General features: G+C 42.0%; 2 protein-coding genes and 1 long non-coding RNA gene across 9 annotated transcripts; 2 read left to right on the top strand and 1 right to left on the bottom strand.

Moving 5' to 3' along the window:
• The first annotated feature begins 2,594 nt into the window (after positions 1–2,594).
• On the top strand, positions 2,595–6,696 carry prdm12a (PR domain containing 12a). Its single transcript, XM_086302566.1, has 5 exons — positions 2,595–3,384; positions 4,814–5,004; positions 5,120–5,275; positions 5,494–5,608; positions 5,732–6,696. The coding sequence occupies exons 1-5, from the start codon at positions 3,159–3,161 to the stop codon at positions 6,169–6,171; spliced, it is 1,128 nt and encodes a 375-aa protein (XP_086158692.1). The 5' UTR covers positions 2,595–3,158; the 3' UTR covers positions 6,172–6,696.
• A 1,395-nt stretch (positions 6,697–8,091) lies between these two features.
• Positions 8,092–11,697, bottom strand: LOC147326003 (uncharacterized). 7 transcript variants are annotated; one of them, XR_015130396.1, is made up of 5 exons: positions 11,399–11,697; positions 10,764–10,837; positions 9,524–9,756; positions 8,476–8,565; positions 8,092–8,387 (listed from the first exon to the last, which is right to left on the bottom strand). It is a non-coding gene; the product is annotated as an uncharacterized LOC147326003 (long non-coding RNA). The 7 variants fall into 7 exon arrangements; XR_015130399.1 differs by lacking the exon at positions 11,399–11,697 and adding an exon at positions 10,929–11,383; XR_015130395.1 differs by having other exon boundaries at positions 9,524–11,153.
• On the top strand, positions 10,984–22,531 carry fbxw5 (F-box and WD repeat domain containing 5). The gene is made up of 10 exons (XM_086300818.1): positions 10,984–11,134; positions 12,956–13,151; positions 13,243–13,400; positions 17,872–18,055; positions 18,409–18,557; positions 19,451–19,780; positions 19,873–20,053; positions 20,142–20,289; positions 20,374–20,586; positions 21,894–22,531. Exons 2-10 carry the CDS (start codon positions 12,965–12,967, stop codon positions 22,165–22,167), a joined length of 1,824 nt encoding a protein of 607 aa, XP_086156944.1. The 5' UTR covers positions 10,984–11,134; positions 12,956–12,964; the 3' UTR covers positions 22,168–22,531.
• Positions 22,532–25,690: the final 3,159 nt, after the last annotated feature.

Below are 25,690 nucleotides of genomic sequence, written 5' to 3'. Positions count from 1 at the left end.
ATTTTATTTTGGCTATATTTGAGGTAAAATGGCAATGTAATGTTGGGAATATCGTTCCAGAATAACATTTTTAATATAAGGTAATTATAGTCTACTCGGCATGAAAAAGCCTTCGCAGTTCAGAATTATTGGATATTTTTAACACTGTTAGATGGGGGGAATGGCAGCAGTGGTTGTTTTATCCTCTTCCCCCTGCTCTGTGTCCAGGTCTTGTTTGTATAAAAGAGCATTACTGATTGGAAAGGCCAACTTCGACTCAGCTGACTGTACGACTTGTTTTTATTACGTCTGCATGCAATTTGGTGCAGTTTCATTAGAAAATATTTTAGAAAACGATCAATTTGTCTCAGACTCATTATTTTTAAAAGGTAAAAGTACAGTTGTCAGTATTTGTTTATTTTCAAATCGCACTCCAAACTAATGATGAGAGAAACTGGATTTGTGGGACTTTTATCCACAGCTTAGCAGTTTTGCGGCTGCTACTAAATTTGGGTACATTTTCTCTTTAGAAGTGTGAAGTAGATTTAAGGGGATAAATCAAGTCGTGACATTTTAATTATTACTGCAGTTTCTGCTGATTGATCGAAAAAGGAGACTGATATAACTTCGCAGCTTCACGTCGCAGCCAGTGTTGGGCAGGACGAACCAAACCATGTTTCAATTAGTTTCCATGCTTTGTAAGTAAAGGTGGGCCTACACACACACACACACACACAACACCTCCACATCCAGCAGGTGGCCTGTCCTGTCCCGCAACCGAGGGAGAGAGGGGTGAAGAAAAAGAGGCTCTTAGGGGTGTGGGTGGGGTGGGGGCTGCACCTCTCTCACCTTTGCAGCAGATGAGCCGGCCTCCAGGATCCGGCGCACTGTGGCAGCTACCTTAATCTGTTTTTAATGACACTGCGGAGGATCCCGCGGGAGGCTCTGCGCTCCTTTCTCCCTGCTGGTTGGTGTGTGTGTGTGTGTGTGTGTGTCTCGCTGAAGCGGGCCTCAGTTAAATTCATGCGGATGTTTGGGTAAAGTGTCAGTGATTTACGTTCTTATTTCTAACTAGCAACAAAAACGGGGAAAAAAAATTCCAAGCAAATTCTTGAAAGCATCTTTTAATATTGAGTAATTTTCAGTTTATTCTCTGACATTTTAATGTGTAAAGCCAATCATGTGTGTTCTCCTGTTTTTCTTCAGGGGTGTATCTCTCCATTCTCACCCCCTCCGATTCGCGTAAAATTCCGCTATTTACCCACAAACAAACGCTCGCCTTTGATAGGTTTCCCAGCAGCTCTTTGAAATCCATCAATTACCACATTCTTTGTGCAATAATTGTCAATCATCCACATTAAATTGATAAGCTTTAAATGGACAGAATAATGGCTTAAATTGTTTTACAATGGAACGGCTAAGCGGGATGATTTGCCATTGCTGACATGCCCGCGGCTTTACCAGCTCCGCATAATGCCACAGGTTAATGCATAAATAAGCAAATCAAATCCATGCGTTACCCCAATTCAATTCATTTAATTCCTCTTTAATAAAGAAGCGGCCCACCCCCCCGTCCCCGCCATTTACCTCGGATTTGTGCGATGAATGCTATAAATGTAAATCAATCTAGATGAGAAAGAATCCCATTGAAAGAGCAGAGAAATTTCATCTGGGAAAAAGGAGACAAACGTGGGAGGGGCCCGCTCATAAAAAGCAGCTGTACACGGTAATCTTTTTTCGTGCCCTGTCACTCACCTTGCCTTTTCACTATCTCTGCAGCTCAACAAAACTCTCCGCTATTGTATTTACTTGCCATATCTTCTGTGCCATTACATCGCCATAGTCCATATTCGTCCAGAGAGAAAGAGGGAGAGAGAGAGCTCAACGTTGCCCACTTTTTTTTTTTTTTTTTCGGACAATCCCCTTGTAGTTGTTGGACTGAAAAGAGGAGTGCATGGATGTCAAATTGCCCTCAAAACACCATGAAAGATTGATTTGCAGCACTTTTCAGGGCCCTGACATTACTGGGAGGGGAGCTGAATAGGAAACCTGTGAGCCAGGGATGGAATAAAGATGTCCTCTCTGCTGGAAAAGAAGGAAAAACTGCCCATTTAGCCCCAGTCCATCAAGCCCGAAAAATAGGCAGGAGAGGAAAAAACACAGAGGACTGCGACTATATGGAGAAGAAAAGGGCCCATATATACTCATCTAAACGTCGCCACAATACCGAGTGGGGGTGGAGGGGATCCGAACATCCATGAATATTAAACCGCTTACCTCAACAAGGGCTTGAAAAAGTGAACCACGTCAAAGCAGCTTTGCATTTCTTTTGCATGCGAACAAAGCTGTAAAAGAAAGAAAGAAAGAAAGAAAGAAAGAAAACCCTAAAGTTGAGCTTGTTTCCATTCTTGTTATTCCCGCGCTAACTCTTCACAAAAAAATTAATATTACCACCACATGAATACGAAATGCATGAGAAAAAAATGGGCGAGCAACTCCCAGACGCAATGACCCACTTCTGTACGCATGAGGGGAAACTTCTCGTTCTTCTTCATCATCATTTTAACACCACCTTCTCCTTCTTTATTCTTATTTATCAAACATACATCATTAAGAAAGTCCCAACAAATCCACGGAAGCACCCCCCCCCCCCCTTCCCCGGCAGCACAGGTGTGCATTTAAAGCGGTTTTTTTTATTTTTATTTGTGTGCCTTTTTCGATCTCACAAGCATGACTACAATGGCTTTGCGCATGTGTGTTAATTTAATATGCAGCTTTATGTGCGGATAATTACCAAAGTAAAGTTTGCCCCTCCGCTGACCCACCCTCCCTGCCTCCCCTCACTCTCCCCTCCTGTCTCCGTTGGTTTTAATGTCTCTGCTGGTTTGTTGCCGTGCAGCAGGCAGGTCCACGCGGTGAGGGGTGTGTCATTAATAAGTAATTAGACAGGGGTCACACTAGCCACTTATATAAAGAGACCCCCACAACCAGGCAGGGCAGCTTTACTGCGCACAGTTTGGAGCAGAGAGAGGGGCGGACTGAAGAGCAGCTCCTTGTGTGTCCACTTCTTCTTCTCCTTCTTCTCCTCCGCTCGCTGCAGCTTCACTTATCATCATTTCTGGGTTGATTTTTCCCCTCCTCGCTCTTTGTGTTTGTTTTTTTTTTACTCGTCTTACAACATGGGCTCCGTGCTACCCGCCGACGCTTTGGCTCTAAAATCTGGATTTAAGTGTCCCAGTCGCTCGCTGTCGGACGTGATCACATCGGACATCCTGCACAGTTTCCTGTACGGCAGGTGGAGGAACGTGCTGGGCGAACACCTGGCGGAGGAGCGGCAGGGCAGCACCGGCAGCAGCCCCAAGACCGCCTTTACCGCCGAAGTCTTGGCTCAGTCCTTCGCTGGAGGTAGGCTGAGCTGCTGATGCTCTACTATTTCATTCAAATGTTTACCCACACTGCAGTGCGGGTTTGTGGTTTTTTAATGCCGATTTTGGTTTGTTTTCGTTACACCAGGTTGTGCGTAAAAGGTCCCCTTGATTTGCGCTTTATGGCTGTAGGACACATTTTTGGAAGTATTTGATCAAATCATCTTTCTTCGTTAATCAAAGCCGACAATAAAACTTTGTATTTTTTCCCCCATAGATTTTCTCTCTCTCAAAATTCTCATTTATTTTCATCGCTATAAACACGGACCTGTTACTGGCCTTCTACAGCGCTTACGTCCTAAACTTTCCCTGACTCCTCGCTGCTTTCCACGTTTTCTGCCAATTTTTTTCTGCTTTTATTTCGACCCATTTAACGCGTTAACCCTTCCCCAGCTCCGAGACCTCGCGCTGGAGGCTTGTTAGGCGTGTAACTGAAAGACGCGGAGCATTAAATTCATTTGGTTAACTTTGTGCTTGACCTGGGAAAGTTTCCACTTAAACCTCGCGGAGTGAAAGGTTTCCTTTCTTTAAGATGTCCCCGGGTTTTTCTTTTTCTTTTTTTTCTTTTTTTTTATCCTGCATTCATCAATCTCCGGACAGTCTCTTTTCCTCTCTTGGCAGCTATGGGGCTCCGGAGCCTTTCTCTTTCTCTCTCCTTAAAAGATTTGCTGTTCCTCACATAATGCACCGTGAAGGCTAAATCTAATGCTATTCATTGCATGTCAACCATCTAATCGCCTTTCCATTTTTTTGTTGCAGAAATTTCTGAGGCTTTTAACAAGTCCGCGTTTCATTCAGTGCAAATTTATTGCTACAAAGTTCTTAAAAGGATAATGAATTTGGAATTAGCCGTTTCTTTTCCAGTAAACTTTAATGAATATCACATCTGAAGCATGACAAATTGTTGGACCCTGCGCAATAGAGGACCATTTAACCCCTATTCGGACGGGATTTTTTTTTTTTTTTTTTTTTTTGGCAGCCGAAGTAATAAAAAAAAATCTTTGATTTTGACATTAAAGAAGCACGATTTTCTTTTTTTCCTCCCTCCTTTCTGTTGCGGATGAAAATGCTTTCCGAGAGGCTTTTGCACAACAAAAAGTTTCAATTCAGCCAGATAATCGAATTAAACGGAGGATGAGGTGTAGCTTAATATTTCGTGACTAAAATAAGATCCAGTTCATTTGCTGCTTTAAGGACTTTTTTCCAGCAAAGCTTTGGTGCTGAACGTCTCCCGACCACAGTGATCTGGCTCCCATGCCCTTTAACTGACACAAAGATTCATAGTACGCGGTATCATCTAAACTGAGCAGCTGCTCTCAGTATTTTAACTTCCTTATAAAAAAAACCACAACAAAACAAACAAACAAAACAAAAAACATTCTCACGTTTCTTCCTCTTTATATTCGTAGAGGTGCAGAAGCTGTCCAGCCTGGTGCTGCCCAGTGAGGTGATCATCGCCCAGAGCTCGATCCCCGGTGAGGGTCTGGGCATCTTCTCGAAGACCTGGATCAAAGCCGGCACCGAGATGGGCCCCTTCACAGGGAGGCTCCTGTCCCCTGAACACGTGGACCTATTCAAAAACAACAATCTCATGTGGGAGGTGAGCTTCTAACTTCATTTGTTCATCCCGCAGCCTGATGAGGCCCGTGTTATCCAAATTCCTTAGTCGGACTCTTTACAAATTTCTCCCACTTTTTATTGCCTTGTGCGCTCAGGTGTTCAACGAAGACGGCACAGTGCGTTATTTCATCGACGCCAGTCAGGAGGATCAGCGCAGCTGGATGACTTACATCAAGTGTGCCCGGAATGAGCAGGAGCAAAACCTGGAGGTGGTGCAGATCGGCAGCAGCATCTTCTACAAGGCCGTGGAGGTGAGGACGCACTTAGGTTCAGTCCAGATAGCAGCTGTAACATGCCCATGGCATTAAAATACCTCTAAGCGTGTAAAATGCAGGTGCCACCTGCTGGCTAGAATAAGAACTTAACCCGTGATTTCTTTCTTTATCATTTGCATCATTCACAGAGCAACTAATCGAAATTTCACGATGTCTAACTGATATTTTTTTTTATCTCGCCTTTTCCCTCTCAGACCATCCCGCCAGACCAAGAGCTGCTTGTCTGGTATGGAAACACTCAGAACACGTTCCTGGGAATCCCTGGAGTTCCCGGAACCGAAGAAGAACACCAGAAGAAAGGCAGAAATGGTGAGAAGCAGGTTTTATTTCACTGTGAATGAAAAAGGAGCTACTTAAAAAAAATCACGGTAACCACGTGAAACTCGAGCTGAAAAGGTTTTCAAACATCTCCTGCTCTTTTTTTCTCCCCAGATGACTCCCACCCCTGTGACGGCCCTTCCTCGTGCTCCCCCTCCTCCTCCTCCGCCACCCCCTCTTCATCCACGGGTCGGATGCGCTGCGTCATCTGCCACCGCGGCTTCAACTCCCGCAGCAACCTGCGCTCGCACATGCGCATTCACACTCTGGACAAGCCCTTCGTCTGTCGCTTCTGCAACCGGCGCTTCAGCCAGTCGTCCACTCTGCGCAACCACGTGCGCCTGCACACCGGCGAGCGGCCCTACAAGTGCCACGTGTGTCAGAGCGCGTACTCCCAGCTGGCGGGCCTCCGGGCGCACCAGAAGAGCGCACGGCACAAACCAGTGGCTGCCGGAGCCGATGCGTCCTCCCAGGTGTCCCCTCCTCCCCCACAAATGACAGCCGTACCCCACCAGATGCCCCTGGTGCACCACATCCCAACCATGGTGCTATGATGACGGAAACACTGGAAGGACTGCCAGGCAGGACGACGTTGCACTTTAGATTAGAGCCGATTAGAGCAAAGGGTGCTCAGTGAAAGGAAAACACGAGTCGAGGTGACGGTGAAAGCATTTCTCGCCTAATTTGTTTTTGCGTGTTTCTTTTTGTCAGAAATCATGCTTTAATTTTTGTGTTTTGGGAGATGAAAGAAAGAGAGAAAAGACAACCCATATTTCGTTTTTATATCATTTGTTATCAGTGATTCTGTGCGTAATCCTTAAATCTAATTGATATGTTTGCATCAAATCCTCACCAGCTCAGGTGTAAAGTACCATCACAGATGTGTACAGTCATGTGAAACTAAGGGAGTACATGGTTTCCGCTGCATTGTTCCACACTGTAAACTAAAATAGTCACTTTAACGTTGTACAGACTGGGTACTTTGGAGAGTTAGGTAATTATATAAAAAATGGAATTGTATGCTACTGTACATGTGAATGTAAATACATTTGTGCTTTCTTCTATTCTAAATAAATGATATGATATTACATGTGGTGGTGTTTCAGTTATTTTCATACATTAGTTCATCATTAACCATATGCCCAAGTTTTATTATCATATGTAAAAGCATCATGTTTCCTTGGACAGTTAGATTCTTTCTTTACTTTCCACAACAGCTCCAAATATTTAAAGGAAAGTCAACATATAAAATAGAAACATAGAATAAATGATATTGGTTTGAGTCCTCTCCCTATCGTCAGCATGCAGGAGAAGAATTTAGTGAATTAAATCAGTGAAGTTGTTCTTCTGAAATGGTGCGTGTGCCTCAGGATTAAGCTTTTTTGGCTGTGTCTGTGTCTCTGGGTTTTGGAGTGTTTGTTGCCCATGTGTTTTTTTTTTTTTTAAATACATATAAATGGAGGCAAAAAGGGATGAAACATAATGTTCAAAAACGTAGATACTTCTCTAGCTCATTGGCTCATCATTTTTGGCCTGGACTTGTAATAATCTTTGCATCATAACCATTATTATAAGTAGTTAGATGGGCATCTAAGGAGCGACTGGAGTTCTTCCAGTTTCTTGAAGACGTTTCACCTCTCAGCCAAGAAGCTTTTTCAATTCTAAAACCAAATGGTGGAGAGCCCCTGGTGTTTAATCCCCAGTGGAAGTTGTCCCTTAAGAGTGTCGATAACCCACTATTGATCATTTGCCTCATCATGGTCAGTTATCAGAAGATGAGGTGCTGAATTTTAACAATAAAAAGTTAATATGCAGTGTACAGTATTAAAGTACTGACCGGCATGGATACTTTAACATATTTGGTGTAATCCCATTAACAAGTAGTTGGCGTGTTTTTATGATTAGTGCATATTTCCTGTGTTGCCATGGTGTTTTCATAAACCTTGGAAATATTTTTATAATCCTGCACGCTCAGCAGACTGATCCCCAACAAGTCCTACAGCCTGAAACAGTAGTTTCTTCCACAGGATGGCGCCAGAGACACTAGAGAGAAGAGATGGTTTCACAAAAAGGTCATTTTGTGTGTTTTTATGTGCTATCTTTGCTCATATTGGTAAATAGACTGTAGGGGTTATATGATTCTCTGTTACTGTAACTCCTGTGTGCTCTCTATTATAACCAGTCCAGTTCTTTTTGGCCACTTCAGATATTTTTATACGACTGTTATTTTATATTTGTTGCATTTTCTGCCCCACTCTTGGCCAGATCTCTCTAGAAAAAGACAATTTTTATGTCAGTGACACTTTTTAGCTCGATAAATAAAAGTCACTTTACTGAAAACTGATTGCAGCCTCACTTTGTACGAGCAATCGTCTTTCTTCTTTTCTTTTCTTTTCATTTTTTTTTTTTTTTTTGACAAATACTAGAAATCACTACTTTACTGGAAACACACCAGGAAATACAAAATGAAACATCCTGCACAACTCTTTATTGGTTAAAGTCATGATGTGACATGATGACCTGACTGATGCTGCTGTATTTGTCAGCTGTCAGACATTATCCAGCTTCCCAAACAGGAGTTTTTAGATAAGTCATCATTATAACAAGCACAGAGCAACACAAAGTCAGACCAGAGCGGAGATTAAACACTTTGCAGGGTGTCCGGGTGGAGAAAATGTGGCTGTCGTTCCTCTCCGCACCGCTGAGAGGAATTAGGAAGGCTTTTGACTGGATGTCGCTGCATCATCAGACACTGTCCACACTTGCTTTCCTGGAGAACGAGGTAAGTAACAGCATGTTTAGGACAACTCTGCAGATTATTGTTCTGAAATGATACCATGTTACCCAATGATGAACACCTTTACACTTGTATGCCTCTCCTGATGATGTCCCGTCCTTTGCTGAGGAGCAACAGCAAGACACGACCCAGGCAGCCACATTGTGCAGCGCTATAAATAAAGACAGAAACTTTATCTGTCTGTTATCTGTTGCAGCATTAGCCTAGCCTCTTCTGCTGAGATAATGGTGCAGCAGGTAAACTGATCCCTATCAGGTGTAACATATGTCATTAACAGCAATATGTCTGTGAAGGTTCTCAGTCATCCAGGTCATCGTAGTCAAAGGAGTTTGCAAAGAAAAGCGTCTGGACTTCTTTAAGTTGCTTGAAGAAAAAGATAAAGGACACTCTTTCGAGGATGCCAATGTTCACATTTTGGACAGAGAGGACAGATGGTTTGAAAGAGGAGTGAAAGAAGCCATCTATGTCCACTGTGAGCGACCATCTTTGAACAGAGGTGGGGGTTTACGACACCAACTCTCTGCCATCTATAATCCAGTTTTGAGATCCCTCCCCAGACGCCTTAACGCCCACTCACATCCTGGCCCATCTGACCTCAGGAATTCGCATAAGGTGGGGCCAGGTTTCACAATGAACACACCCGAAACTCTGGCTGATTGGAACCCACGCCCAGTTTCACACATAAAGTTACCATTGACCACTGACCATTGGCTCAGGCGATTAGAGGATCATCAGGGGGTCCTTTTGTCCCTCTGTGGGGGGAAACTCCCACTAGGTTTATATCTGGGACTCTCCACCATTTGACCTTAGAACTGAAGAAGCTTCTCGGATGAGAGGTGAAACGTCTTCAAGCAACTTAAAGAAGTCCAGACGCTTTCCTTTGCAAGCTCCATTGACATATGCCATTAACACATTCACCCAGGATGCATGTCTATGTTTTACATCTTTATTTCATTAAAAAAATAAAACATAAAAAAAGCAGTGAAAATGTTGCTTATCTAAACAAAAATAAATGCATTACTCACATTATTTAATTAATAAATATATTCATTAATAAATCTTTATGTTTAAAACTTTAGGAAAAAATCTAGGGAAATTTAAAATCTTACCAGAACATATCAGTCACAGCATGGCTCCACGTCAGTGTTTTCTTCACTGGTCAGTCTTGGGGTGTCAGATCTTGTGTAGCTGGTCAGTAGTCAGTGTTATATGTGCAGCGACAGTGCCAACCTAATGACTCAGCTATTTTTCAGTCACACAGGCTTCAGTACACAACTGGGGTGTCAGTTTACCACGAGCCACCACTCCTGTTACTGCCCTTCATTTCTCCATTGTCTGCTTACTTCATGGGCAAGAAAAGAAAATGAGATAATTTACTGATGCTAATAAAATGGCTTTTTATAGGGGTGGTGTATATTTTTACACACATATGAAAAAAGTTTTCCATCAGCTTTTTCTTAATTTTCCATCCAACGTCACCATGTCAACATAAATCTTAGAGCTGAAACAATGTTGGAGAAATAAAGTGAACAGTTTCTTTTATGAGTTTTCTTTTTGCATTTCTCTTTTTGCATTCATCAAAACAATCACATTATTTGTGTATGTCTGTTTGTGTGTGTTGCATCACTTTACATAAAAAAAAAACATAAACAAGAGTAAAAAACTACCCAAAAAAAGTGTTATGTCTATTGGCAGAAACTGAGTTTTCTTCTCTGTCTCTCATCTAACTAAACATATCAAATTCAGAGTTGGAGATGATGATGATGATGATATGAGTCATAAAATATCCTAAGTGTAAATGCTGAACAGGCCGAGTTAACTTTGTTGAAGTTACTTTTATGTCTTAAGGAAGGAGACAAAAGATTTTGCATCGATTGGTTAGACAGAGGGATCGAGCTGGAAAGGATTAGCAGCAGCTTTGCGTGATTAAAGAAAGAAAGAGAGAAAAGTGTGTGTCAGGAAGGTGGAAGGAGGACTTTGAGGAGTTGATGAACGGTCACAGCAGATGGAAGAGAGCATGGAAAGGTGAAGGTGTCCTCTGGAGAGAAGAGGAATAAAAGTCAGTCGAAGCAAAACCGAATACATGTGTGCGAATGAGCAGGAGACAGTGGTGAAGACAAAAGGTGGAGGTGGGTGGAGACGAGTGTCAGGGTTGACTTGTGACTGATAGATAGCAGCAAGCAAAGGCTTACAAGATGACAGTGAGACCTGAGATGTTAAGATTGGAGGAGTATCTCAGCGGGTTGGGGGGTTTGGAGACACAATTAGAAAGACAAGGCTGACATGTGCAGAGGATGTTAATGATGAAGCTGCCAAACAAAAGAGGACGACCACAGAAGGAGAACATACAGAGGTTTGGTGTGACATAACAGGATACTAGAGTGATGCAGATGATCAGCTGTGGCGACCCCTAAAGGGAGAAGCTGAAAGAAGAAGAAAACGATTATGCAGTTAAATAAAATAGAGTTGCTTTAGTAATCTCAATATGACACAACATTTATTCTTTATCTTTACTTTTGACTTTTAAATCAATTTTTCCGAACTCTTCTGTCGGACTGCATACGTTAAAGTTCCTCTGTGTGTGTATCGATTATTCTGCCATCTATTAGTAGCGTCTGTCCGTCTCGTAGCTGCTGCAGGATTGTTGTCATTTTCTGTGGCTAGCGTTTAGCGCTGGCTAGCCGTTGGATTTTTCTCTCCAACATACTCTGATCCAGCAGGTGGGTTGTGTCATTAAACCTGTATGAAGCGAGGCTCTTTAAATTAGTCAACGAAAGCTTTTAGTTGTAAAATTAGCAGCTAGCAGTCAATATTGAGTGTTGCCGGGCGCAGCTAAAAGTTGAAAACAAATGTCAGCTAACAGCTAGCTGCATTCTTAATAAGTTAGCTCGCTTAAAGCTAGCTACATAGTCTTCTGCAGTAGCTGAAAACGAAACTCTTTTCCAATTTAGACTGGCAAACAAATACAAACGTTTATTACTTACAACGTATTTCTACAGATGTCCGGTTTGTGAGGAGGAAGGCTAGACTGCTTTGATTTCACTGTAAACATAGTACCCGACATAAAATGTCCATGTTAGGTCATCGTTTCACGACGGTCCCTCACGGAAGAGCTGGGGACGTTTACTCCAAAGTTGGAGAGGGTGTCGATCACATTTTTAAAAACTCAGTTCACGTAAAATTTTCCGTTTTGCACTTTTGTGATGTAAGGAAATGCCACGCTAACATGGCCCTGTTCCAGCTGCTGTGAAGAGGACTCGACATGTCAGCTCCCCCTTCCTTTCAAAATTCTGCAAATAAAGCAGGTTTTAAGGAAGAGGGCAGGTCGTAGGTTCACTGACATCACGATGATGTCTTTAATGGGCCGCTGTCTTTGCGCTGCAACAGCTGTCAACAGCTGTCTGGCTTCAGATAATCTCATTAATGGTGGAGCCACAAAATTTGCAGCACCCTGACTGGTTATTTTATTTTAAAAGTGTAGCTGAAATTTTCATTATAATTGAGCTGAAATGAACAGAAAACGCTAATGCTAGAAGCTGGATCTGTATTTGTTCTTTATAGCTCGTGCAATAAATAATAAAAATAGAATTTCAGTCATATCTCAACTGACTGGAGTCAGAATAGGAGTTAATCTCATGGAGCCTGAGTGATGTCTTTATTTTACATTGTGTGTTTTATAAAGCAGTGAATGAGGTTTTTTATCCTTGGTTGAATCTCAACCAAAATGCAGCAAATAGAATATAAAATGCAATATACTCACATGGATAACATAAAAAGGATTATAAATGTGCAGTCATAAAAATATTTGTTTGGACAGCTTTAATTTGGAGTTGAAAGAAGCTCACAGAAACTGTCCAGTTTCCTTCCTGGCTTAAAATGGGCTTTTGGAGTTAGACCACATAGATAAGCGTGATTGGTCAAGATAAAGTTGCAATTCTGTACATTTTCCTGCCATTTCTGACCATTTAATGATCAAAAATATATTTTAAGTTTACTTTACGGACGTGTAGACTGTTGAGGGTGTACCCCCATCTCTTACCTCTTGGGAAATACTCCACAAACCTCATTTAAAGTGCTTAAAAATTTATTTTTTTAATCATTGTCCTTGTGGTTTTTCTCTGGCCAAAACCTCTTTGCTATTAGTCAGAGAATGGCTTATATTCAGATGAAACCCTGAGATATAATATTGCTGCTAATTTTTCTAACAACAACAGGGACTAATTAATCATCATCACCTAATATGTAGCAGTCCGGGAATCCATCAGCTAATTTTTCCCTCTGGAGACAATGGTCAATATTTCCGGGCCAGAGATATCTGAGACAAGACTTCCTGTTTTGATGATTTCAAGATGCACATCGACAAATGAGTTCCCTATTTTGGTATCCTAGCAGATTTTTTTTTTTTTTTTTTTAACCTGAATGCAGACACAGACTGCTCAAACACAAAACCAAAAAGCTTCATAAAAAGTTGGCTCTTTTATACTTTGTGCCTGAAACCTTTGCACAGCACTATACTATACCCGTGTGTGCGTGTTACTCAGGATGTTAGGATGGAGTGTGGCCCAGTTCTGCCGGACAGCCTGGTGTTGGAGATCTTTCTGCGTCTGCCCCATGATGCTGTGCTGAGAGCTGGTCTGACCTGCCGACAGTGGCTGGCTGTCTCCAGAGATGAGTTCCTGTGGAGGGAGCTGTTCTACAGCTACTACCGCATTCCCCGCTTGGTACCCCGGCACCCTGGTAAATATCTTTATTATTTATTTGTTTCTGAGAGGAATTTAGTTACTGCTGAAATGTTCTCTCATTAATTCCAAAACCTGCCTGTGTGCAGCGGCTGTATCGTGGTACAGGGAGTTCAAGCGTCTGTTTGACTGCATCCCCTGTGTGGAGGTTCAAACTCTGAGAGAGCACACCGACCAAGTCCTTCACCTGGCTTTCTCTCATCGGGGTCACCGCTTCTCCTCCTGCTCAAAAGACTGTACTGTTAAGGTAAGATATGCTGCTGAGGTTTCTTATTGTCTATGGAGGACAAGGGGACACTTTTACTCAATTTTAGGTATTTTACTCATCTGGGGGGGTTGTTGCAGAAGATCAGTGGCAACTTGCACAAACAGTGCAAACAGAGTAAGGGAAAAATGTCTGACTACCTGTGCAGCAATGTCTTGCTGTCCAAATACATAGTGAGTATTACTCCAGGCCATAAAGTGCAAAGTATGCAGCAGTGCTCGCGGAAATTAGTGGACAACCAATGGCACAACTGAAGTACTCAATACCATCACGCAAAGAAAAAAATACAGTGTTGAGAGGACGAATAGAAGTGTAGTGGAGAGTTAGTCATGATTCCTGCTCAATCATCCAGCGCTTCCCACTGAAAACGCTTCATCCAGATGAACAGAGTCAACTTTCTGGGACAAAATATTTCTATTTTTTGGTTAAATACTGTTCGTAGAGTCGTGATTAATTAGAAAAAAAATTATGTTGGTTTTTATTTATTTGTCTAACAGTGATCAGTCTCATCTGTGACTGCAGTGGTTCAAGGAAAATGATGAGTAGTGTCAAAAAGTTTCGTGCTCTAAGAAGTTTTTATAGAAATGGTGATGCTGAAAGCTTGCATAGGCCATTTTTTATTTCTCACAGAATATTACCAAGAATAGACGAGGGACTTGCTAAATATTCAGCCCTGTGAGCAAAACCGATAGTGGCAAGGCAAGGCAAGGCAAGTTTATTTGTATAGCACAATTCAACAACAAGGTGATTCAAAGTGCTTTACAGAGACATTAGAAACAAGAACAAATAAAAAGCATGATTTAAAATTGATTAAAACAAGCAAACAAACTAACTAACTAATTAACAAACAAACAACAGTATATAAAATCAGAACAGTAGATAAAATCAGTAGTTAAATGTAAGTTTTGAAATTTAAGCTTAAAGTGTGGATTTGGTGCTTTATTCAAATGCAGCTGAGAACAGGTGAGTCTTCAACCTGGATTTAAATAAACTGAGTGTTTCAGCTGATCTGAGGCTTTCTGGGAGTTTGTTCCAGATATAAGGAGCATAAAAGCTGAATGCAGCTTCTCCGTGTCTGGTTCTGACTCTGGGAACTGATAAAAGACCGGATCCAGATGACCTGAGGGATCTGGAAGGTTCATACTGGGTCAGGAGGTCACTGATGTATTTTGGTCCTAAACCATTCAGAGCTTTATAGACCAGCATCAGAACTTTAAAGTCTATCCTCTGACGGACAGGCAGCCAGTGTAAGGACCTCAGAGCTGGACTGATGTGGTCCACTTTTTTGGTCTTAGTGAGGACTCGAGCAGCAGAGTTCTGAATGAGCTGTAGTTGTCTGACTGATTTTTTAGGTAGACCTGTAAAGATGCTGTTACAGTAATCAAGCCTACTAAAGATGAATGCATGGACTAGTTTTTCCAGGTCCTGTTGAGACATCAGATCTTTTATCCTTGATATATTCTTGAGGTGATAGTAAGCTGACTTTGTTATTGTCTTAATGTGTTTTTCTAAGTTTAGGTCTGCATCCATCACTACACCCAAATTTCTCGCCTGGTTTGTGGTTTTTAGATGTATAGATTGAAGTTCTCTGGTGACCTGTAATCGTTTTTCTTTGGCGCCAAAGACTATTACCTCAGTTTTGTTTTTGTTTAGCTGGAGAAAATTGTGGCACAACCAGTCATTGATTTCCTCAATGCATTTACCAAGAGCCTGTACAGGGCCTCGGTCTCCTGGTGACATTGTGATATATATTTGTGTGTCATCTGCATAGCTGTGATAGTTTATTTTGTTGTTGTTTATAATCTGTGCCAGTGGGAGCATGTAGATGTTAAACAGAAGGGGTCCCAAGATGGAACCTTGGGGAACTCCACATGTGATACTTGTCTGCTCAGATGTGAAGTTACCTATTGATACAAAGTATTTCCTGTTTTCTACGTATGTTTTGAACCAGTTTAGTACAGTTCCTGAAAGACCTGCCCAGTTCTCCAGTTGTTTGAGTAATATGTTGTGGTCAACTGTATCAAATGCTGCACTGAGATCCAGTAAAACTAAGACTGACATTTTTCCACTGTCTGTATTCAGACATATGTCACTAAACACTTTGGTCAGAGCGGTTTCAGTGCTGTGGTTCTGTCTAAAACCTGACTGGAAGGCATCGTAGCAATTATTCTGTTTTAAGAAGTAACTGAGCTGTTGAGAAACTGCTTTTTCAATGATCTTACTTAAAAACGGGAGATTTGAGATCGGCCTGTAGTTGTTCATTTGTGTCTTGTCAAGATTGTCCTTTTTCAGTATAGGTTTGATTACAGCAGTTTTTAGTGATTCTGGAAACACACCTGATAATAAAGAAAAGTTGACGATCTGTAACAGGTCTGACTCCAAAGTCTTTGAGACCTTTTTGAAAAAACTTGTTGGCAGGACATCTAAACAGCAGGAGGAGGAGTTCAGTTGACCTAAGATGTCCTCCAGGTCTTTGCTGTTAATAGGTTGAAACTGTTTCATGGTGTTTAAACAGTTTTTTGGTGGACACAGTACATATCCTGGATCTGCTGTTGATGTACCAATTGCTTGTCTAATTTTTTGGATTTTTTCAGTGAAGAATTTGGCAAAGTCATTGCAGGCCATGGTCGAATGAAGTTCAGCTGCCACTGACACAGGAGGGTTTGTTAGCCTGTCAACTGTAGAAAATAAGACCCGAGCATTATGGCTGTTTTTAGTGATGATGTCAGAGAAGTAGGACCTCCTTGCACTCCTCAGTTGTAAATTATAATTGTGAAGTTTCTCTTTATAGATGTCATAATGAACCTGGAGGTTTGTTTTTCTCCATCTGCGCTCAGCTTTCCTACACTCTCTTTTTTCATTTTTCACCAGTGTGGAGTTTCTCCATGGAGACTTTTTCCTTCCAGAGATAACCTTCACCTTAATGGGAGCAATAGTGTCCATTACATTTAACATGTTAGCATTGAAGCTATTGACGAGCTCATTGACTGACCCTCTGGGCAGGTCAGGTGTTAATGGGAAGACCTGGTTAAAAATTGCACTACTGTGTTCAGTTATACACCGTTTTGTGATCACTGTTGTTGATATATTTGTGTGGGCTGAGATTTTACTTTCAAAGAAAACACAGTAATGATCAGACAGGCCCACATCAGACACAGTAACCTTTGAAATGCTCAGGCCTTTGGAGATCAGTAGGTCAAGAGTGTGTCCTCTATTATGTGTGGCCTCTGTTACATGCTGAGTCAGCCCAAAGTTGCCCAGAGTGTTACTCAGGTCTTTAGTCCCTTTGTCCTGAGGGTTGTCCACATGAATGTTAAAATCCCCAGCAATAATTACACAGTCAAAATCAACACAGATCACAGACAGCAGTTCACTAAGGTCATTAAAAAAGTCTGTGCAGTATTTGGGAGGCCTGTAAACATTAAGAAACACAACTTTGGATGGGGCCTTCAGCTGTAAAGCCACATATTCAAAAGACTGAAAACTTCCAGGAGACAGCTGCTTACATTGAAATGATTCATTAAATAAGACAGCAACCTCTCCTCCTCTCCTGCTCGCCCTGACCTCACTGATAAAACTGTAGTTAGGAGGGGTCGTCTCGATGAGAACAGCTCCACTGTTACTTTGGTCCAACCAAGTTTCAGTTAAAAACATAAAATCAAGGCTGTGCTCAGTGATTAAATCATTAATTAAAAATGTTTTCCCAGCTAGAGATCTAATGTTTAATAAAGCCAACTTAAGTGTTTTAGAGGTATTACTTGTCCCCTCGTGTTTGGGAGCAGTCTGTGGCACACAAGGTATGTTTACTATGTTTAAAGATCTTTTAGAGTGCAGCTCTCTGTGTTTTGACCAGGCCACATGTCTCCTGTCACCTAAAAGTACAGAAATTTTAAAACCTTCTAGTAAACAGGGTCCCAGCTTCTCCTGGGAAAAGTCATCACTGCCATAATCCTCACAGCCCGGACCCTTCACACATCACGCATCAGACTGCGGAGACAGGGCATGAAGAGGAACTAAGGGGGGCGAGGCTGGGCAATGTGACTTCGATTGCTCTGTTGAGGGTGGGGCTCGATGGCGAACCTTTGGCCGCTCTGGTGGGGGGTTTATGGGGGACAAAAAGGGATTGGGACGGGGGGTAGATCTGAGCCCAGCATTGACCCGCTCCATCATCTCCTCAGTGAATTTCAGGTGTGGGGAGGAGGGAGAAAGGGAGGGGGAGGAGGGTGATGGCCTGTCAGGGGTTTGGGGGACTGGGGAAGGTCGTGGTCCCTTGTCCTGGTCGTTGGTGTTGTTGAGAGAGTTGGAGGCAAATAGGGACCCCTCTTCTTGCCTTAGATGTCTCTCCTTTCTGAGGCTCTTCCTCAGATGCCATGGATGTGGCGTTGGTTTCTCTAAAGTCTTATCAATATCCATCCTGCACATTCTCTCACATCTTCTCTCTTCCTGTGTGCAGCTATGGGACACTGAGCGGCCAGATGGTAATATCTCCTTGGTGCACAGCTCCAGCATGCGGCAGTTTAACTGGGGCTACACCCAGTTCTCCCAGTTCAACGCTGATGACAGCCTGCTGCTCGTCTCGGGTGTCTACCTGGGACCACACCACTCGTCATCAGGAGAAATCGCTGTCATCAGTCTAGGTAGGAACCATGAAATACTCCAAATTGGTTTTGAAACCTCATGAACATCATTAAATAGCTTGATTTGATTTACATAGTTCAGGCTCAAAGAAGGAAAAAATACTTTTTTTAAAATTTTGCGATTAATGATTACATTTCTGAATGAACTTCCATGTTAAATGCCATTTTTGGTCACATTTTATGGTGTAAGAGCTTTCACCCAACTTCATTATCCAACTCTCCAACTATGAGGTTATGCTCAGGGTTACTCATCGAACTGACAAGTCATTTAAAACGTCACGTGCTAGTCTAAGCTGCATTTGTTCATTAATGTGTTCTCTGTGACGCTCTCCCCATTCGATGCGTTGCTACAGAAAATTACACGCTGTTGTCGCGGGTCAGGAACAAGCCCTATGATGTCTTTGGCTGCTGGCTGAATGAGACCCACCTGATATCTGGAAACCTGCACTGGATAGGCAACATGACATCCTGCTCTGTGCTCTGGCTCAATAAAGCCTTCCAGGTGAGACCATAGACTGTAGCCTTGATATTATTATTATAAAATCTGCCATGCAGTTATCATAAAGGAGGAAATGAGCAATATGTGTAGTCGAGTGGAAAATGTGTGTTTCCCCTGATTTAACCTATTTTCACTGTCAACATGTGAGTCTAACTAGAGTGTGTTTGCACAGGTAGAAAGCAACTAATTGTAAGATGCGTTTGAGATCATGAAAAGCCCTCAAAGACAGCTTACATTAGTCTATGAAATTAAAAACATATACACGCTTAAATGATAATAAAACACATAAAACCACTAAACTGTAAAAACTGATCAATAGATTGTAGACTAAGGCCATGTCATAATGAACGGTTCTGAATACATGGGATTTATGGTCCGGAGATCCGGTGTAGGCATATCCCAAAGTTTTGGGGCAGAGAAACTAAAGGCTCAGGTTATGAAAGTGAGGAGGAGGATCTAGAAAACAGGATCTTGTGTGTTATCAAGTAGGTGCTTACATGACCGTGAGCGGAAAAACCTCCCAACAGCTGAGAAAACAAAGATTGCATCCACACATTAGTAGAAAGGTGGTGTTATTTTTCTTTTTCAGTATCAAAGACTGTTGGTGAGGTATTAATCCATTTGGTTTCTTTCAATAACTCTGAGAAATTTGGTTTGTTTTCTTTTTTTCAAAGCAGCAGACTGTAAACATATTTGTTTCTATTTAATTTTAATATGGCAGTGCTCTGTGGGTTTGCTCTTGTTTTGGAGCACAGACTCACACATCTCTAAAATCTTGCGTATATTCAGCAAATTCAATAAAATCGAGGAGCTCGTGGTTATGAATATATGTGAGCATGTGCAGCGGTGGGTTTCCAGGGGAAAAACAAAAAATAAACGTTCCTTTCCTGCAACAGGATATCGAATCGGAGAACGTCAACGTGGTCAAGCGCCTTTTCAAGATCCAGAACATCAACGCCAGCACCATTCGCACGGTGATGGTGGCCCACTGTCGGCGGCACGATAACCCGGACTTGCTGTTGGACTATGAAGCTCAGTCTCAGGCCCGAAGGCAGAAGGGGCAGCACCACCACCAGCCTCTCCTCTTTGACTTGGCAACGTCCGGTAGCGAGGAAGAAGAGGAGCAAGAAGAGGAGGAAGAGTGCCAGAGGGGAGCGAGAAGTCACGGCCTCCCCAGTCCTCGTCTCCCTCAGCCGACCATGTCGGGACTGGAGCACGTTATACATGTAAAGAATCTGTTTGGCTTTTGTTTTGTTTTTTTAGCTTTTTCATTTTTTAAATTCAATTTCTTTTGTTGCACTTTCCTTCTTCCTCCCAGAGCCGAAAAAACGTGGGGCAGAAGGAGCTGGAGATTGAGACCCAGGTGGCTCAGTTGATGGGCAGAGCCTACACGAAGCCCCCTGACCCCAGCCTCACTGAGCCGTCCGAGTCTGGGGAGGAAGACAAAACGTACTTACTCTTCACCACCGGCAGCCTTACATACTCCCCTCACCAGATAGGTAAACAAAGTTATTCAGCAACGCTGCGATATTTTCTCAAAATTGTGCCAACCCTCTCTCACCTGGAAGCTCCTTTTTCACTTTCCAGGCATTAAGCGAATCAGGCCTGAACAGATGACCACTTCGGGTCCTGTTCTCGGCGAAGAGCGAAGTTCAGACGAGTTTTTTGATTCCCTGGATCATGTTATTGATATCCACGGTCACATCATTGGCATGGGCCTTTCTCCAGACCACAGGTAATTAAATGAGAAACATTTGAGCTTATTTGATCCTGTATCAGCTTTTTAGTTTAACATCACTTCTCCTCTGTCATTGGTCAGATACCTGTATGTTAATAGCCGGGCTTGGCCAGCTGGATGTGTGATCTCAGACCCCATGTCTCCGCCCCCCATCGCCGAGGAGATCGACCTGCACGTGATTGACCTGAAGAGTTTGAGAGAGGAGAGAAGAAGCCTGCGCGCTCATCGAGCTTTCACACCCAACGATGAGTGCTTCTTCATCTTCCTGGACGTCAGCAGAGACTTTGTTGCCAGGTGTGTTTGTTATTTTATTCCTCAGACACAGAAGTTTTTCACACTTGAGCCACTCTCCACTGGGCAACAGAAAAGGAAGCGATACTGCAGTGTTGGGTAAACGTGCTCACCATTTCACTGCTCAGGATGTAAGAAATTCCCTTTTTTTCGTTTTGGCACAGTGCGTCACAGTGTGTCAGTTGTACATGACGTTATTTCTAGTAACAGGGGTGTGTCAGAATTTAAAACCGTAATCAGACAGCTCGTTTGAATGAAGACGCTGCTTTCGGATGTTAAGGTTTACACTCAGGACGTGTCAGTCGTGAGTTTGAGCAAAAAGAAAATAATGAAGCAGAAACAAAATCTTCCCTCGAAACCGAGAAGAATCTGTTCAGTATGATGGGTGCTGTCATGAAGAGATTTTCCACTTACTGTCCATATTATTCCCCCACTACTTATATAAAAACAAATATTTCCCATGGCATGTGAAGATTTTTGTTGAGAGTGACAAGGATAGAGGGACAGCTCGGATTGAGCTGGTTTGGATATGTACGGAGGAGAGATGGTGGGCATAACGGACAGTAGATGTTGAAGAGTTGCCAGGCAGGAAGAAAAGAGGTAGACCAAAGGTTCATAGATGCAGTGAAGTGACACCCATTATCACTATAAGACAAAATGTAGATCCACAGCCGATATATCAGCAAGTTTGATTTGCTTCAGATTTCTCACAAGATAGAAACCCACAACTGAGACTCGGTTGGTGTCTCCTCCTAGTCCCAAACTGGTGATCTTTTGCATTTTAGGGAAATACGATACCGCATACTGTACCATACTACACGATACTATAGCAGGTTTATTTGTAAAGCACTTGAAACCAACCACATGGACCAAAGTGGTGTACAGAAGAATAAATAAAAGACAAAAAAAACCTAGTAGATAAACACAAATGAAATAAATGAAATAAAATGTGTTCATAGATAAATATTAATAATCATATGCTGTTGTTTTAAGGGGTTTGTGGGCTGTGATTGTATGTTTATGTCTGAATAACTCAAATTCTGAACTCTGTGGTTTAATAGAAATATGTATAACACAGTTTTGTTAAACTCACTATTCACGATTTATTTGATTGAAACATTGATGAGGTAAAAGCGCTGCGTAACCACACACAGCTCCAGCTTCACAGGGGACTACCTTGATCTATTTCAAAGTAAAGTAAACGTATTCATGTGTTTGTCAGTTTTAATTGATATTCACTGCAAATGTTTACACACTAAATCAAACGCTCGGTAACCGCTCTGACTTACCCTCCAATCTCTCACCTGTAGTGGAGCCGAGGACAAGCACGGCTACATCTGGGACCGTCACTACAACATCTGTCTGGCGCGTCTGGCACACGACGATGTGGTGAACTCGGTGGCGTTCAGCCCCGCCGACCAGGAGCTGCTGCTGTCCGCCAGCGACGACTCCACCATCAAGGTGTGGCGTTCGCCGCGAATGATCCGCCTCGCGCAGGCCTCCGCCCGGCCGCCCAGACCACGCAGCCTCCTGCCGTCCTGGCTGAGCCGCAGCAAGAACTCCTGCATCAACGGAAAACCATGAGTCAGGCTGGAAAACACTTGAAGCGGGAGGGGGAAGCATGGTGAGGAAAGTCTGATCTTTTCCCTTTGTGGTATGAATATATACACACTCCATGTATGTGTACAGCGTGGGCACAGTCTGTTGTTTTCGCTTGAGCTCACGGTGTCGTGACCTAAAGCAGTGACTGATTCAGCTGACAGGAAACGATAGCGGCTCAGACACAAGGGGGCGCTGTTGTGCCAGCAGAACTGACTGCAGACAGAAATGATACGCAACGTTAACACAGGTAGAGATGTAGAGAGTGTAGAGCTGACGCCTAAACACAGATGCCCAAAAACTGCTCCCCTGAAAGATGGTTGTTCTCCTTTTTTTTTTTTTTTTTTTTTTTTTTTTTTTCTTTAAAAAAAAAATCAGTAAAGTTGCGTCCGAACAGTTTGGACTCCTGGATGTGACGTACACATGTATACAAAGGTCCTGCTCCTTTAGGGCAAAGTGCAACTGAGAATAAGCTGAGAAATGTTCGTTTTCCTATCAGCGGCTGTATCCAATTGACGTCTCGAGTTAAAAGTTCCTCATAAACGCTTTTCTCAAAGATTTTATAAAAGAGTATAAAACGAAAAGGGAAAAGGAGTTTGAGCTGCATTTAATGCGGTCTGCTTTTTTTGTTTGTTTGTTTGTTTTTTGTCTGTGCCCGGGAAATGATTCATCACTATTCTATTAAATGTAGAATTACTGAGCAGTTTAATATAAGAGGAACCGCTGGCTGTGAAGAAGAGTTGTTTGTGTAGCTGAGTGTTTATTGGATCTGTATAATATAAAAATGTATTTAAACCCTTTTCATTCATTAGCATCACAACGCTGCACCCTTTATTTTGCAGAATTTTGTTAATTAATTTTGCTTTTCTTATTTAGCAACATATTGTGTCCCCCCTCTGGAGAAAGAAACTTTACAAGTAGAGCCTTTTTAGGCAATTACCTAAATCAGGGATGTCAAATTCATTTTATGCTGCGGGCCACTTTGATCTGAAGAGAACCAGACCAGTAAAAACATTTAAGTAAACATTTAATCCCTGACATTCAACACTACATGATCGTTTTTCTACATGATAAATGTGTAAAATTGCAGAAAAAGTGGTAGCACGTTGCCCAGACTGTCCTGTATTTATAAAACGTAAAGGTTTTGTTAATTACTCTTTTGTTAAACTGTGGACCCACGTTTTTTTTTTTTTTGTTTTTTTTGGTTGATAGTGTAAAAACAGGAATCTGTTACTTAACTGCTTTGGTGTGGTATGAATGGGGGAGGTCTGTGTGAGTCAAAAAAGCTGCAAAACTTATGAAAATACAGTAAAAATTTCCAAATCTATGCAATCTTTTCCAAAGCCGTCCATTGAAGTCTTTGCCGGGCCCATTATGGTCCTCAGGCCTTATGTTTGACACCCCGACCTCGAGCTCCAATTGGTCCTGTGGATTTTAAATGAAAGCCGCCGTTCTCCAGTTTGTCCACAGACTGCTGAACAGTGCTGTAGTGTATAAATAACTAATGTATCTCCTTAAGGATTAGAAGGCAGTGTTAATCTTTATTTTAATGTGGCACACATGTAACTTTTAATATCACTCTTTTTTTTTTTTAAACATTAATATGCTGTAATAAAGATATTCAGTGGATTTCATGTTGTAACTTACGTTGCGTACCAGTGCCACAGACTTTTACCCAAAGCAAAGCAATAATGAGTTTCATGGACCTTTCAGGTTGCACAAGTGGCGCCTATTACTTGAAATTAAATTCAGTTTAGAAATGCTTAAAAATATTTTGACTAATTTTATTAGTCTTTTTTTGGTAAGTTGACAAGAAACAACAGATTAAAAACACTTCCACAGAAACAGACAGAAAGTATAAAGGACTGAAGACAAATTGTGTTGAAATGTCTGTTGGTATTTACATCATACTTTAAGTCCCCTTTGAGGTGCTTTTGCTGGTAAACACAAAGCAAAACAAAAAGTAACGCATGGTTACAGCTACAGTTCAACCAGCACAAAGGTACTTTACTGGCTTCTTATTTACATTTCCACGCAGATGCCTGTTTAAAGAGGACGTGACTGATTTTAAAACATGGCTTTAATTATGATTGGGCGACTGTTTCACTTGTTGACTTTTCAGAATCCCCTGTGAATCCGACACTTGAACAAGCAGGTTTCATTCAACTGAACAGTGTTTTGTTTTTTTCCCCCATGTTTTTAAATTTGTTTAAAAAGTCACAAACTTTCTCCTTTTTTCCCCCCGAGCTCCCCTTTCACTTCCTCCTCATCACACTGTCATGTTTTGCCAATGTTTGCTTCCTCATGATCATTTTTTTCCAGCTTGTGTTCTTTTCAAAACCTCCACGTTAATAAAGCGCATGCCCTGCAAATCCAGAAAACTGAACATGTGTCAGACTGATATTCTTTTCTGCCAATAAAATGTTGCTTTCTTGTGCAGTTTTTGATTAAAGGTTTTGAAAAGAGAGCTCAATGCATGCTTAGCCTTATTGTTATTGCCTGTTTGCAAGTATTTGTCAGTTAATGAAGTTTAGAAATCGACCCTGAGCGCTCTATTGGTGCAGTTTGAGTTTTCTCCAGTATCAGAGTCAAATCTAAAAATAGACACATACTACACAGGCATATTTTTAGCTTCTGTGTGAATTAAATTTTCCATCAAAGTGTCAATGCCGCTTACTAATAGTCATGTAGGGGGGAAAAAAGTACATCCCTGGTAACTGTTGTCTCTATTTTTGACATTTTTAGACATTTTATTTTTGATACAGCACCTACAGCACAGATAAAGATGATATATGTGAACCATACAGCAGGGAAATTTAGTTGTTTTTTTTTTTTGTTTTTTGTTTTAAGTAATTCATGAAATAATTTTATCCTGTGCATCTGAACTTGTATTGCCCACCTTTTCAGACAGCACTGGGCTTCTTGCACATTACCTACAGGAGCTGCGTCATGCCCTGAAGCCCCCGGCGCACAACTCTTCTGCTGATGCCGCAGGAGGTTTGGAGCTCTGCAGTTAGTGAGCCAGCAGAGAGTTGGTGACTTTTCTGTGATTTTTGCACCTCAGTCCTCAGCAGACCCGTGCTCTTTGACTTTGCGTGGTCTGCCACTTCATGGTTGAGTTGCTGTGGTTCCTAAATGCTTCCACTTTTCAGTAACACGACTTATAGTCAATTGCAGAGTATCTAGGAGGGGAGAAATTGCACCGACTTGTTGCCTTAGAGCATCACCCTTGAATTCAGTATGATCTTTAGAAAGACTCATTCATTTTTGACAGATGTTTGTAAAGGCAGACTGATCAGCTGGGTTTTTGATTTTCTTTATCTGAGGTGATGGGACTGAAAAGAGCAGAATTAAAATAGCACAGTCTTTAAATATTTCATCACCTATCTATAATATCATCTAAAAACTGGAGAAATCTTTTATGCATAAAGGGTCCTGCATGATTTGGAGCAACACCAGTTTTTACACAACTAGGATCCTACGTATATCAGACAAGAACCAGAAAGAG

This window comes from Aulonocara sp. 'chitande type north' Nkhata Bay, linkage group LG7 (genome assembly GCF_057382095.1).
Source record: "Aulonocara sp. 'chitande type north' Nkhata Bay isolate Kocher_YH1m ecotype deep benthic linkage group LG7, A_spYH_male_GT1.1, whole genome shotgun sequence".
Classification (NCBI taxonomy): Eukaryota; Metazoa; Chordata; class Actinopteri; order Cichliformes; family Cichlidae; genus Aulonocara; species Aulonocara sp. 'chitande type north' Nkhata Bay.
The sequence above is the reverse complement of the archived record's forward strand: the minus strand, read 5'-3'. Positions and strand labels throughout refer to the sequence as shown.